The sequence below is a fragment of the Chiroxiphia lanceolata genome, chromosome 1, assembly GCF_009829145.1.
Source record: "Chiroxiphia lanceolata isolate bChiLan1 chromosome 1, bChiLan1.pri, whole genome shotgun sequence".
Taxonomy (NCBI): Eukaryota; Metazoa; Chordata; class Aves; order Passeriformes; family Pipridae; genus Chiroxiphia; species Chiroxiphia lanceolata.
In genome coordinates this window covers 74,913,958-74,929,821 of record NC_045637.1, presented here as the reverse complement: position 1 = coordinate 74,929,821, position 15,864 = coordinate 74,913,958, and the positions used below count along the sequence as shown (strand labels likewise).

The 15,864-nt window shown below is 43.1% G+C and overlaps 1 protein-coding gene across 13 annotated transcripts in view; it reads left to right on the top strand.

Moving 5' to 3' along the window:
- Positions 1 to 15,864, top strand: part of CTNND2 (catenin delta 2) — a 629,184-nt gene that overhangs the window by 349,755 nt on the left and 263,565 nt on the right. For 8 of the 13 annotated variants that reach the window (XR_004356187.1, XM_032683400.1, XM_032683379.1 and 5 more), the window contains 2 exons: positions 5,099 to 5,271; positions 14,671 to 15,238. Coding sequence is in view for 12 of the 13 variants with exons in the window: in XM_032683400.1 (XP_032539291.1) it covers positions 5,099 to 5,271; positions 14,671 to 15,238 (741 nt within the window). In the remaining variant the exon portion in view is untranslated. The remainder of the gene's footprint in view (positions 1 to 5,098; positions 5,272 to 14,670; positions 15,239 to 15,864) is intronic. The other 5 variants (XM_032683409.1, XM_032683389.1, XM_032683419.1 and 2 more) reach the window with 2 other exon arrangements.

Here is a 15,864-nt window from a genome sequence, read left to right as displayed (position 1 = left end):
CTGGAACTTTTGGCTCCTGCTTCCCCCTGTTCCCCCTTGGCAGAAGCAGGTAGATGCTGTGGGAGCTCTCCTTCTACTGTGGTTTGTAATGGAGCCTGTAGCTCACCAGGTTACATTTATGGCCACATGCAGGGTACTAAATGCCACAAATCAGCCTGTTCAGTGTAATGCCATGCTATGCTTATTTTGTCAAATGAAGTATGGCAGGAAGACAGCAAGCCTGGGCTTCAGTGCTGCTCTCTTTAGCAATAGAACTCGGGGTAGGGCTGAGGTCTTCCCTGTTTAACTTGAAGTGTGCAAGACTCTCAGGTCATCCAGATCTCTTAAGATAATAAGTTTTGAAATAGAAAAATAATAGCCATATAATAGCCAACATAACTGATAGTAAGAGGGGTGAGTAATATAAACTAAGGAAACGGGCTTCACAAGAAGTCTGCACTTCCCCCTCCCTGCCTGAATGGGAGATTCATTTTCCTCTAACCCTGCCACGCCTGTCACCTGGGTCTCCAAACCACAAAAGAAATTCCTGTTTTCCTTCTCTGAAAAGTCCTCTGGTCTCCATCACCTCTGAAGTTTCATTGTGGGTTGGCTCCTGATGTAGGCACATCCTCCATCTTCATCTGTTTGTTTTCTTCTTGTCTGGTCTTCTCTGTGCTCCAGCAGCTTTCCACAACTCAAGTGCACTTAGTGTCACAAGCTAGACACACAACCTCTCCCTCAAGCTCCTTACTGATCTGGGTTATAGAGACCAAGGTGAACAGCCTGGGGAGGCTTGCACACTGGTCTGCTCAAGGTTAAGAGGAAGAGGAAGGTATTGTCTGCAGAACCTGTCCACCAAACGAGAGACAAGTTGATTACTATATCCTGCACCATCATTTGAAGTCAGTCCACAGCAGCATCTCTTGCAGTATGATGGCTCTGACTTTATTTCCTGAATTTTTACTCTAATCTGACTATTTGAATGCAGGAGGAAAGTGGCACTAACTGAATCAGTGAAAAATTGGCACTATCAACTATGAATAATCCAACACTAATACTCTTTCACAAAGAAAAAGATTTTTTTTTTTAATGTGGTGGTGAAAAATATGAGGGAAACCAGGTAATTATATCTTCCTCATACTCCCAAATAGATACAAAATGTAGTGCAAATTTTTAAAGCAATACTGCAAATCATCAATACCTGCTATACTAAACCTTATGAAGCCAAAAGGGTTTGTTTTAAATTGAATATTTGTATTTAGTTATGGCTCATTAAAGGAACAATTAAGACTGAATTGTGCTAGCAGTTAACTAGTGATATCAAGTGCCTAGCTGAAAATAGAGAATTTCCATCTGCCTTAACTATTCTGAAAACAAATGAAAAATAGTTGGATGAACTCTTTCTTATACCAACACAACAGAGTTTAAATTTTATCCAGAAAGAAACAGTAAGTTGTTGTCAAGAGCCATCAGCATATAGAAAGAAATAAACTTCTCTTCTAGATGAGCTGCAGGCTTTTCAGAAGGTTTGGCTTTACCTTCAGATTGAAATCTCAAGAATGTTAATGAGAAAAGCAAACAATTTTTTTCCCTATCGGACAAGGCAGGACTGCTTGTAGTCCCTAAATCCTGAAAAAGGAACTTGTGTTTTTTTCAAGATCATGTTGATTGATCTCAAATATATCTTATAGTTTGTATGCTGAGTTTAGACTTGGCTACTTAGAGGTGGGCAGCTACTACTCTATTCTGTGTTTGCTTGGGCTTATTTACAATTCTAGGTTTATTTAAAATATCTATCTGGATGTGTCTCTCAAATTACTTTGTAACTATTGAAATGTAAATATGTTTTAATTTTTCATTAATGCTTGTTAAGGTACAAAATAAAAACTGCAATAGAGTATTTTAGTGAAATTAAAACCATACGCTCTAAACTTTTTACATTCTTTTTTTTTTTTTCAATGGATTGGATAAGTTTCTTTAAGTGCATGGAAGTGTTTAAACTAAATGGAGCAGGGAACCCATGTATGTGTTTCTAGATGGTGATGTAAATCCCCTAGTGAGCCACAGTAATAGGAAAGCAGCACTTGAAAGCCAGATGCAATGAAAATTTAAACATATTGCGTTCATAGCATGTGATAGTTTAATCATTATTTAAGCTTTAGAAATGTCACAGCATAATTACTTTCAGAATGAGTACAAACACTTTCATGCACAAAAATTGCTTTCTTGCTGCAACTTTTGCTTCTCATGGGAAAGTTATGCTTTTGTGAATTTTCTGAACTTGATCTTGTTCATCACTTGATCACAGACAAATTCTCAGTGAAAACTCAAAATCCAAAAGATTAAAATAAAGCCTACAGATATATTTTATAACTAAGCATGTATTTTCTTTATGCTCTTAAAAAAAAAATCTGTGAAGCAATTTCTTTCAATTAAGAAGAAAAATGGCAACAAAACCAGTTAAATGGGAAATGCTTTGTAAACCCTATTTGCAGCATCAGGGAATGGAAATCTACCAAATGCTGGATTTATAAGCACCCATGCAGGATTAAATTCAGCTCCTCTGTGGATGTGATACATTTTTACAAACCTCACAAGCATACATGGAGCCCTGCCTCCTTCTGTACTTCTGAAGGAAATACAGGGACCAGTACTTATGTTCTAAATTTGTCCTGTATCTGGAATGTTCTGATGAATGCAGTTGACTTTGCAGTATAAATTGTGTTGATATGTAAAATAGTATCATAATCCCAGACTACATTTAGATGCAAACACTTCCACTTTACATAGCCTACTACGATTTGTTTATAATATGAGCAGTTTGGGTTGGATTTTGGAATATAGCAGTTATAATGGTTCTGCCATATCTGAGAAACAGGCTAGAGAAAAAAATACTCTCCATGTATTTTGGGGATGGGGTTGTTTGCACATTTTCTAAGCAGTAATCTTTTTGGAGCAGCTGTAGATCTTCATAGTAAAGACTTAAAGGTCATAAAAATTACCTTTGTATCAGAAATGTACTGGAACTTACTTGTGGTAGATTCTTTGGAATTTTTCCATCATGAGTCTTTGGAAACCTGAACTTTTCACATGTTCTGTAGGAGCAAAATCATCGTAATCATTTCACATCCCTTAAGGTTTGTGTGACCTTCTGTGCTCTCATGAGCTTGTTAGTGCTAACCAGAAGATAAATCTGTCATCCCTGTGGAGCCACTGAGTGTGCTGTAGATGTACCTGTGGGGCTGAAGGTAGACTTCTCTGTAGCCCATGCAATGGCCATGGTACAACCCTTTTCTCTCCTCTTGTATTTCACTTGCTGGGCCCTGACAGCAGAGACTAAAATCACTGGAGACATAGAAGAGAATTAAGCGGGTATTCTTTAATTTAGCTCTTCATGTATCATAGAATCACAGAATGGTTTGAGTTGGAAGGAACCTTAAAGATCATCTAGTTCCAACCCCCCTGCCGTGGACAGGGACACCTACCACTAGACCAGGTAGCTCAAAGCCCCATCTGACCTGGCCTTGAACACTTCTGTGGATGGGGCATCCACAGCTTCTCTGGGCAACCTGTACCCAAGTTTCACCACCCTTACAGGGACAAATTTTTTACTAATGTCTAATCTGAACCTGCTCTGTCAGTGTGAAGCAATACCCCCTTGTCCTGTTACTTGTAAAAAGTCTCTCTCAGTCTTTCTTGTAGACTCCCTTCAGATACTTTAACACCACAATTAGGTCACCCTGAAGCCTTTTCTTTTCCAGACTGAACAATCCTAATTCTCTCAGCCTTTCCTTAGAGGAGAGGTGCTCTAGCCCTCCAATCATCTTTGTGGCCCTCCTCTGGACTTGCTCCAACAGACATTCCTCCTGTGCTGGGAACCCCAGAGCTGGATGCAGCACTCCAGGTGGGATCTCACCAGAGCAGAGTAGAGGGGCAGAATCCCCTTACTCGACCTGCTGGCCACACTGCTTTGGATGCAGCCCAGGACACAACTGGCTTTCTCGGCTGTGACCTCACATTGCTGTATCATGACCAGCCTCTCATCCATCAGCACCCCCAAGTCCTTCTTGGCTCAGCTTTTATTGATACCAGGAGTTGCCCTGATCCAGATGCAGCACCTTGCATTGGTCATCTTAAACCGCACATGTAATTCTCATGTGCCCACTCCTTGAACTTTCCCAGGTTCCTCTGGGTGGCATCCCATCCTTCAGGTATGTCAACTGCACCACTCAGCTTGGTGTCATCTGCAAATTTGCTGAGGGTGCACTTGATCTCTGCATGAAAACAAGACTGTTCCCTGTCTGATATATGGTCTAAGGGCAAAAATTGGGAAATTTGCTATGGGCACGCAGTAAGCTAAATCACTTGTACGTGAACTTAATGAATATTAGAACAGGTTTTAGTTTCACGGAACTACCAAATAACTGTGGGAAGTGTTGATGTTTGTGGTCCTGGCAGTTTGGCAGCCCCAGTTTAAGCTCCCTGCCTACACTTGGCTCTCCTGTCATGCAGTGCTGTGATGGAGAAGGTAAGATAGGCTGACAAAACGGTCCTCAAAGATTCACCAAGATCAGGGTGTGTCCTGCATGATGAAAGGAGCAATTATTATTTTAAAGGCTGCCATCCATCCCTACAGGCACCAAAGTATTACATCACTGTGTGTATAGGACAGAGTGGCAGTAATCAATAGATGTAATGTGCTGAGGGCCCACGGAGGGACAAGTTAGTATTTCCCAGGCAGAACGACTGGATATAATTAAGTGAAATAAACAAGGCTTATCCTTAGGGGGGAAAAAGCCCTCATCAACTCTTGTGAGTTGAAAAGCAAGATTTCTTTATCAAATAGTACAGTTGGGTTTGTTTAAGCATAGAATTTCTTCACCAGTCGAAACCATATATTTCTTGCAAAGAAAGCAATATGGTCTGTTGCTTGAACACAATAATGATGATGACTGAGTGATAAAGAAACAAAGTAATGTACGTGATTTTTATTACTGACAAGCAAAACTGAAAATCTGAAGCCAGATACATCTGATAATTTCAAGACTCACTTGACAGATAATACAGGTATGCTCTTTCACTGAGGCTTTCTGACTGCTCTCAAATCCTGTCCTCACAGGGCCCAGCCTCCTCTCCCAGAGTGCACTCCAGCTCAATTCCAAACCTGAAGGGTCTTTCCAGTACTCAGCCAGCTACCACAGCAACCAGACTCTTGCCCTGGGTGAAACAGCGGCTGCCCAGCTCCCGTCACGCAGCAGTCAGGCCAGAGGTGCCATCCAGAGCTACAGTCAGGTATGTCTCCTAATGAATTGGGGTCTCTCACATCTGAAATTGTGTGGAGTACCTCCCAGGAAACAGAGCTGTTCAGTGCTTGCCTGCACCTAAATTTCTGCCTTTGCTTTCTGTCTTGTTCAACACACCTGCAGCAGGGTGGAGTTACCATCTTAATTTTTGTAAATCTATAGTGGGTTGACTTGCATAGTAATAAAGTAATCCTGATTAAAAAGGAGATTTACATGCCAGTTTTACTTACTTGGTTGCATATATTTTCTGGTAATAGCATGTTTAAGCATTTAATTTTGAAAGCAAATTTCTGTGACTCTGCTGATTAGCAGCCCATACTAAGGTTTAGGACCTGCCAGCTTTGGTATGAGCATATTACTGAAAGCAGTAAGTGCCAGGAAACAAAAACAAAGCCATGCTGACACCAGATGAGAAACCCGCTTGAGATATCATGCATCACCTGATGCTGTGGCCTAATCCCAAGCGTAAGAATAACTTTTTTTACCCCGTATTGCAAAACAACCAGCTTCTCAGGTTCAACCAGCTTCAACCTGTACATTTGAAACATTTTGAAAGATTGTTTCAGATACTCATGAAAATTTTGTAAATCTCTCTGCCTGTCTACAGGGCCCTTCCTGGCTCTTATATGTAACCCTCTCACCTTCTGTGCTTTTTACTGTGACATCAAAGCCTCTCACTAGGAAGTTAAGCTTCAATTTAGAAAAAAATTTCTAGAAGTGTTCATGCTTTCATTCATAAACAAAGTCTGACTGGGTTGCATTGGTCAGCACAGGTTATGTTCTCTGTTTCGATTTTTACCATCCCAGCAAAGCAGATCATCTCAGTGTGACACTGGGACATTTCATAATTCAGGATTCTGTAGAGGACAGTAGTATTTGAATTTCAAAGCCTTAAATTGCTAAGAGATTTCAAGTATTATAGTCATTGCTCAGTTTATGGCATACCAAGAGACATACAATATCCTATTCTCTCAATTTGCTCAGAAAAGCTCCCTGTCCTCTAAGACTTAAAAATGATATAAAGCACAGTTAAATTTAATTTCAAAATAGGTAGATGCATCTTTTTCATAGGATCTTTTAGGTTAGAAAAGACCTCTAAAAACATGGAGTCCAACCACTAACCCAGCACTGCCAAGGTCATCACTAAAACATGTCCCCAAGCGCCACATCTGCATGTCTTCTAAATACCCTTAGGGATCATGACTCAACAACCCTTCCAGTGAAAAATTCTTCCTGGTGTCCAACCTGAACCTCAGCTGGTGCAGCTTGAGGCTATTTCCTCTTGTCATATCACTCCTTACCTGGCAGAAGAGACAGCCTGGCTACAACCTCCTTTCAGGTAGTTGTAGAGAGTGATAAGATCACCCCTGAGCCTTCTCTTCTCCAGACTAAACAACCCCAGGTCCCTCAGCTGCTCCTCCTAAGACTTGTGTTCTAGACCCTTCCCCAGCAATGTTGCCCTTCTCCAGACCCGCTCCACAGCCTCAGTGTCTTTCTTGTAGTGAGGGGTCCAGAACTGAACACAGGATTCAAGGTGTGGCCTCACCAGTGCTGAACACAGGGGGATGATCACTGCTTTTGGCCACACTATTCCTGATACAAACCAGGATGCTCTTGTCCTTCTTGGCCACCTGGGCACATTGCTGGCTCATGTTCAGCTGGCTGTTGACCAACACCTCCTTTTCTGCTGGGCCACTTTCCAGCCACTCTTCCCCAACCTGTAGTGCTCCATTGTGGCCCAAGTGCAGGACCCAGCACTTTGTCTCATGTAACCTCACAGAACTGGCCTCACCCCATTGATAATAGCCTGTTCAGATCCCTCTGCAGAGCCTTCCTACCCTCCAGCAGACCAACACTCCTATTGAACTTGGTTTTGTCTGCAAATTGACTTAGGGTACACTTGATCCCCATGTCCAGATCATCAGTAAAAATATTAAACAGAACTCTCCCCAGTACTGAGCCTTGGGGAGCCCCACTAGTGGCAGGCCACCAACTCAGTGTAGCACCATTCATCACCACACTGTTGCCCCAGCTATCCAGCCAGGTTTCAACATAGCAAAGAGTGCACCCAGCCATGCCATGGGAAGCCAGTTTCTCCAAGTGAATGTTGTGAAAAAGTGTCATCTGGAGTTGTGCTTTTTGAAAAGCATTGTACCCCGGAGGTTCACCTGAAAAACTGTGTTGAAGTCCTTCAGGAGACTGAAAAAAGTAAGACCATGAAAAGGGAGCAGGTTATGAGAGCAACAGAAGCAAAAACAAAGAAATGAGAGGGGAAGGAGAAAGAATCTATTTTTTAAAAAAGGCAGGAAGGAAAATTATGCAGTTATATAGAAGTTAGAAATAATTATATTCTTTATATAAATTTTGTTATTTTGTTATTTTGAATTTATGGAGGGAGAAAAAATAATGATGTAGATTTCCATCTTTGAAATTACACTGAAAGCCATTGCTTAGATATGAGAAGCTCTCATGAACAATCCACTTCATAGAGAACTGGTTTCCTTCAGAAATGTAACTAGTAAGTTAGTAAGGCAACCTTTCCTATCCTATTTTTCTTGGTATAGAGGGCAGAAAATAGGTTTTCTTCTTATTTTCCTTCACATTGTGTGGTAGATGTTCCTGCAGGAAAACAACTCAGAGAACTTAATAATTTTTCACACCATGATCCTGCAATCTGACAACTTCAGATCAACTAAAATATATTTTGAAATTACTAACAAACTGCCATATAAACTATGAATTAATGCCATAAAAAGCATATAAGGGAGGCTTAAAAGAAGTAACCAAGAAAAGGAAGATTCAAAAGTCAAAATTAAAAAGTTCTGAATATGACCATTGCTGATCCCACAATTAAGGAGGAAAAAAAAGTCAATTCTTGGAATTGTTTTGCTATCCCTATTATAATTAAAATAAGCCTCAGGAGTTGAAACTGCTCAGATTGTGATAATTTCCTTTGGTATTTGTGTGCAAGGAATATAGCTATCTCTCAACATAAGTGATAGCCCAAATGCATGCAAAAAAATGTAAATAGTCCCAAGGCCAGCTGTGACAGCAAGAACAATTTGTGAAAATGCAATTGTATAAAAAAGAGAAACTAATTAGTCTTGGGACTTCCTGTATAGTGCTGCAAAGTGCAATCTAACATTTTTGTCAATTTGGTGGAGTTCATTATAGATCATAGAGTTTTTCCTGTGCTTTAGAACACAAAACTTTTATCTTCTAAATTCTACTGGAATAGGATTTCATAGCAAAAACTGCTCCTCTGGCAGGGAATTACTCTGCTTCCCCACTGAAAACAGCTTTTCAAACTTGGTGTCCAGATGCTGATATATCCTCTATTAATAAGTGTGGTTTATAAAAAGAAAACTAGCAGATTTTGCAGATGAGTTGCTCAAAAATTAATCTTCTATTTGGACAATGTAACTTGAGAATAACCAGGTTTACTGTAATCTTGAGAAGAGTGGTCATTTTACATTGTAGATACCATAGGAATATAAACATAACGTATTCTACCATGTGTTTGCAAGGGAAGAGAAAAGGGAGTTTACATTTCTGGATGAGGACTTGTTTAGCTTTTGGTGATGCTGCAGTCTTTTCAGAGGCTGAGGCAGCAACATAGGTAAATCCCTACTGTGTATTATCCCATGCTTCTGATGCTTCTGGACTGAATAAGCTGACACAGAATTGAAAAACTCTAAAAACCAAAAAGAAGATGGAAAATGAAGATGTTAAAAAAAACCACCTTGAAAACATTTAATTTTCTAACTTGTCTATACTCTTTTTCCTATAAACAAGTCATAAGTTTGTCATTCATCAGACCACCACAGCTCACTAGCCCTATTTAATTCATGAGCAAATGAGTGCTAGAATGTGTTCAGTTGTCAAGCAGAAACTGTATACTGGCCACAAGATGATAGGCTGCTTCAAAAACTATCCAGACAAAACCTAAAATAAGTTCTTAACTTCTGATAGGATATAGCAGATGATGATAAGTTTAATAACTGGATTCTAAGTGTGAACGTGAGAAGTTTTCTGTCATTACAGAAACAGATGAAATCTTAAAACAGATTACTCTTATTACAGCACTCAGAGAACAATTCACTGGTAGAGTTTATGGCAGTGAAGATCTGCAGTGCTGGTTTGATCCTACAATAGGTAATGATTGCAGCTTTCACTGCTGCTTTAAAACCATCTCTGGACACTGAAAGGATCTCACACAATTCTATTTCTGGATGTAAAAAACTACGATAATATTACCTACCTTCATCTATATGTGTGGCCTTCAAGATCAGGATCAGGTAGGCTGACAAATTTTCCTAATGGTGTTGGAATGTTTGGAGTGGAATAATGGAACAAACTCAGAAGAAACAGATGGAATAGGACACATTTGAGGGATCCAGAGGATAGTCTGGCATCTATTATTGTATAAGTACATTTGAACATAGGTAGCATCTTCTTGATGCTAGGTCAGGAACTTAAAAATGACATTAAAGCAGTCCTGCAGAAGAATGGCCCTTCTTCAGGTCCTGCCCAAAGACTGAAGTGTGCATCCCAAAGACTAGAGAATGTTAAGAATTTTCCATGCCCTCATCTACGCTATGTAAGAGTTTTGATAGAGGCATTGAACCAGAGCAGAGTGATACCTTGAGTGAAGCCTTATGAAAGGTTCTTTGGGCTGACAGAAAAAAAAAGTAGCCCTCAATAGACTGGCAAGTCTTGCAGTCTCTGAAACAGCACAGAGCATAACTGAGATTGTGAAACAGACCTGCACCCTTAGGGTGTCTCTCAAAAACCATAGTAAGGATGATCAAGTTTTCTGCCTAAAGCCAGCAACACACACCAATATTCAAAAGCTTAAGCAGTCTGGAGGAATGTCTTCCACTCAACTTGAGCATACAATTCGAAAATCCTCCCTAGAATCAAGAGAAAGGGTCTTCACCTGGGCATCAGTGTGCTACATATGACTGTTTGGATTCATGAGATATGACCTTGTTTGAGATTTTATGAGCCAAGAGATCGCTGAAAGTTCCAGAGAGCAAAGCAAGCTGAAAGCTTATGCTGGCATTTAATGCTAAACTAAAAATACTTGTGAATAGAATTTCATCCAGACCTAACATGGGCATGTAGACTGACTCAAACCTAACATAACTTTTCAGTTTCTTCTGTTACCTGTCAGAGAAGTACAAAGCACACTGAGTGCAAATTTTCATTTCTCAAAGTTAACTAGTACCATGATTCAAATTTTCCAGCATTTTCCTGGAAATTGCATCATTATCTCATTCTAATGAAATTACTATGAAGGCTTTTCTGGTTTTAGTTCTAAGACTCAGGTGGTTGCACTGACAGAAGTTCCGTTTCTTAGTACCTGTGAATTATGCAGCATAGATACACAGAGCCCAGCAGGTTTTGTGTTTGTGTTTTCACATCTCTAAGAAGCAAATGGTCTGAAGGGATTATAGCTGATACATCAAATAGATTTGCTGTACCTGCTGACATCATAATGGTCATCTTGTTCTCCAAGATTTTTGCTATTCAGGTTTTGCTAGTGTTACACACCATTTTTCCCTCTGGGACCAATCTCCAAGAATCAATGTGCTGCTGTTTCAGTAATTAGCAGCTGACCCCAAAGTTTCACGTAAACTGTCTAGTCATCTAGGATTTTGTAATTCCTTATCCATGAAAAAATTTTCTGCAGAATAAATAAGTCAACATAGTTATTTGCCCCTCTCAATTCCACTCCATAAAACAGAAATCCTGTCTTGCACTCTTTCCTTTACTCTTTTTTGGTTAATGTTTCAATTCTGATTTACATTTTCAATTGGAATTGTAAAAAAAAAAAAAAAAAGCTATTTTACTGGAGGATTTAGTGCATTAAATGCTTGAATGAACAGGCAAACAACAGTTAGACTGTTGTCTAGTCTCCTATAACCTAACTGGACACCCTCAGTAATTTTCTATAGAAAGTTCTACAGATCCTATTTCGTATATATCAGTGGAAAATGATCTTTGTAAGATTAAATGGGGAAGAAAATATTTTCATAGCTGTAGATATGTTCTCATGGGGTTTTTTTCACAAATTCCTGCTATTAGGAAGGATATACCAGAATCCATACATTGAATCCAAATAATCAAGGCTACTTTTCTTTGAGATACCAGAAAAATGAAATCTCTGTGTCTTAGAATGGGTATTTATATGCCTGCAGTAAGAAAGCCCTTGATTTTTATTCACATCTTTGAAACAGGTTAATGCAGGAGGATATAATAATTGGGAAACAAATTTGTGCTCAGTTTATTAGCTTAAACACAGTTTTGTTATCAGGTTGACAACAATGGATAAAAAGAAAAATACTATTGTAATTTATTCTTCTATATGAAGTATAATGTCACATTGCAGGATGAACAATGACGTCTGTATGGCTGTCTTAAGCAACAGACTGGGAGAAACACAAGGAGAAACCAAACACATGTTGCCTCCGAAAACATGCATGGAGAATGTTACTGTACACTTGTCCCTTTGAAAAAATATAAGAACCTCATGGTACATTTAAGACAGGTCTGAGATTAGTCACATCCTAGAAGATACTGCATGCTAATGTTTTCATTACAATCTGTTCATCCAAAAGTTCTCTACTTCACACAGAGCAAATGCTTAGCTTTTTAAGAAGGGCTATACACTGCATTTCTAATTAAGCATTTAATTCTTGTGTCCCACCACTACACTTTATTCCCTATAACAAAGTCATGAAATTGGATTTTTTTGTTGTTTTTTTTTTTGAATTAGTACCTGTAGAATGCCTACAGCTTTATAGAGATTTATCAGGAATATGGAAAAACACTGGTTTACTTGAAATTAATTACTCTAAATCCTTGACACATCAAGCAGCGTAGAAGCAGATTAGAAAAAGAAATTTTGTATACATGATGATAGTGCTTGTGTAAAATCCTTATGATCAAGACAAAACTGTCCAAGTTATCAGTATGTTAGCAGTGTGTTGCACTGGTACTATTGCAGAAGACTGTATTTTTGGAACAGTGTTTATTACAAAATAAATTATTATGCCACTTAACAGTCCAAAAAGTAAAATTAAGAAATATCAATTGATAATGTAGCTGGTTTAAATGACCTTTCGTTATGTGCAGAATTTGCTCTGTCCATGTTGTGTTAAATCATGCTGGCCTGTTTTTGTTTCATAAAAGTTGATACCATATAGTCTAAACCTGGAAAGTGAAAACTGTACTCCTGTCAAATACATTATTGGACAGTCAGTTGCAGAGTAGCCCTTCTTCCCAGTTTAAAGCAGATAAGGTAAGTAGCTCAGCATGAAAGTAGCTTTTAAAAGTTCGTTGATGTTCCTAGAGTTGGCCTTCCTGGTTTTTGTCAGGAGTCTTTCAAATGAGTAACTTGCACTTGATGCTCATTTTTTAAACTTTCAAGGCTTGTACTTGATGCTGTGGTGTTTGTAACTCCCTGCTGCAATCAGAACAGTCCAACTCAAAAGAGAGCAGGCTACTTACATCTGTGATCCACTTGCTCACCAGGGAGTTACCACACAGAGCACCTCGAGGGAACAGTTTACACTTCATTTATCTGTAAAGCCATTGCTCTTGATGAGGTGCAAAACCTCAAGAAGCCAGTGAGGTTTGGGTCTGGCAGTGCTCCCTTGAGAGGCCTGAACGCTCTAAGTGGTGTAGTTTCTTCCCTGCTGCTAACAACTGAGAACAAAGCACCAGGAGCAGCTTCTTTAAAACCTTGTTTCTTGTCGTTGTCTAGGAAAATACCTATTCTTCCCCCAGATGCAAGGCATTTGAGTAAATTTAAGTGAAAAAAGTACAGAAAAATTCCCAGTGGGCATACATAGGTAGAAGTACACATTTCTGGCATTTAAAACCTTGTTTATTCTTTGCTCTGATTAGTTACCTTGTCCTCAGTTCCTGATCAAATCCTTTATTGAGTATCCTAGTGAAAATAAATCAAATTTCGTATGAGGAACATGGTGCTTTTGCTTACTTGTTTGGGGTTTTTTTCTTTTTTTTCTGTAGGAGGCTACTAAAAAACCACATTGTTATTTAAATGTATAACAATGCTGCTCTTGGCATTCACCACACCTCTTTGCATTGAGTCACAAAATTCAGTATTCACATTTTAAAGCCTCTTCTCGCTAAGGAAATCAGTATCTGAGGTGTGTGTATGTGTTCCAGGGAAGCACTGGTCAGACCGATCCAAACTACACTGTCAATTCTGAGGATGTGGAGCGCTTTCTGGGGTTTCAAGTAAATCCCCTGCATAACCAGAAAAAAATAGTGTCTGAATCCAAGAGTGCATCTTCCAACAGAGTGCTGAACTCTCGCTCACTGCGGGGTGCAGTTATGAGAGGATTTTAATGTTACCAGATTCACAGATGTTCTCCTAAGCTTAAGATCCTCGATAAAAAAAGGGAAAGCCGTCTATGTGTGAGGGCGAGCTCCATCCTCTGCGGCTCCAGAAGCTGCTCAGGCACATAACCGAAATTTCTCATAGGCGGCATCTCCCGAGGATTTTCACTCGCTCCTTCTGCCCAGCCCCCTTCAATTACTGGCCTTAGGAAGAATTTAGCGCTGCCCTGCCCGCGGCCAGTCGGTCCGTGCGAGGAGCTCCCTTCCTCTATCCGGATGCAGATTCCCCGCTGGATGCGGCCCGAGGGAGGGCCCGGCCCCGGCAGCTCCTCCCGTACCTCCCGCCCCCTTCGTGCCGCGTAAATAAGTACGAGGCGGGCGCTCGCCGTGCTGCCGGCGGGGCTCGGCGTGAACTGGCCCGGGATTCCCCTCCCTCCGCCCCTTTATACGAGGCCGGGGCCGCGGTTGTGTCGCCGCTGGGGACAGGGAATCCCCGGTGCGGTGCCTCTCCTCGTGCCGACAGAGATTGCTGGAAACCGAGGAAAGTTACTCCATTAAAGCCCTTTCCGTGGTTTCGGCTGCTCTTCTCTAATGTACGCAGAATAAAGGGGCGCGGGCGTATCTCTGTATGTATGTATTTATTTGACCCGGGGCTAACCTCTGCCTGGTTTAGGGGTCGGTAGGCGAGCGCGTTCCGGCGCCCCGGAGCGCTGTGCCCCACGGCCGGGTGGCGGCTTCAGCCGTCGGGAGGACTTTCGACGCCGCTGGGCCCGAGCCGGCGGCAGGTTTTTTTCCCCTCAAAAGGCTGGGAACGCTTTAGCAGATTAACGAGCCCCGTAATCCCGCGGGCGCCGGGTGCCGGCCTGCTTCGAGGTCAGAGAGGGGGCTGCAGGCGGCTGGGGGGCTTCCCCGGCCAGCGGGCCCCCCCTCGCAGCGCCCCGCGCAGGGCCGGGGGGAGCGGGGCGCCCCTCGCCGCCGCCGCCCCCGCTGACGCCTCTGCCTTTCCTTCCCGCAGCAGGGCCCGGGGGGCCGCGGCGCCCACCCGGGCGGCCCGGAGCCGCCGCCGCCGCCCGCCGCCCCGCAGCCGCGGGAGCCCTTCGCGCCCAGCCACGGCAGCGCCTTCCACCTGCCCGAGCCCCAGCACGCCGCCGCGCTCTACTACGCCAGCTCCACGCTGCCGGCGCAGCGGGTGAGCTCCCCGCTGCCCGCCCAGCCCGGCGGCTCCCCCACCAAGCTGCCGCGGGCCGGCTCCGCCGCCGAGGGCGCCGCCTACGCCACCGCGCAGCGCCTCTCCTCCCCGAAGCAGTCCCCCAGCCGCCTGGCCAAGTCCTACAGCACCAGCTCGCCCATCAACATCGTCGTCTCCTCGGCGGGACTGTCGCCGTCCCCCATCCGAGTGACCTCCCCGCCCACCGTCCAGTCTAACATTTCCTCCTCTCCTATCCACCAGTTAAGCTCCACCATCGGCACTTACGCCACCCTGTCGCCTACCAAGCGGCTGGTTCACGCTGCCGATCAGTACAGCAAGCACTCCCAGGAGCTGTACGCCACCGCCACCCTGCAGAGACCCGGCTCCCTCGCAGGTAAAACCGCGGCCGGCAGCGCCTCGGGTCCGCGGCGGGGGACGGGGGGTGCGCGGAGGCGGTGGGGGGCGAGAGAGACGGGAGGCGGGGTGGCAGGGCCGCCGGCCGAGGAGAGGGGGGAGCGGGGTGGGTTTGACAGCAAAACGGTGTATGTGGGAGGATTGTGGGTGGGTTTCATCCCGGTTCGTGCCCGTAGAGGCAGACTGCCTGCCCGCTGCATGAGGAAAGTACCTGACTTCTCCCGGCTCGTCCCGCCTTCCCGGCGCCGGGCAGGTGTGCGTGGTGCCGAGGGGTGCGGGGCTCGCCGCGCAAAGCTCCCAGCTGTGACCCGCGGTGCGGGTGGGGGTTTGTTACTATGGCGAATCCCTTCTCTGCTGTGATCAGAACCTGTGAGCCTTTTGCAAAGAATCGCGCTTCCCCGGATTTACAGGCGATTCTGGCGTACTTGACAAGTTTGGGGTTACTTAGCAGGAACTCCTGGTGTACCGAGTCGTGACGAGTAATAGGTAGAGGTGATTTGGCTTCAAGTGCTCTTTAGGGAACAGCTGATTTAATGTCTGTGTAACCGCAGACTTTGAGCAGATCCTAAGAAGTGAGATACTGGTGTGCTGTTCTCTGAACCATCT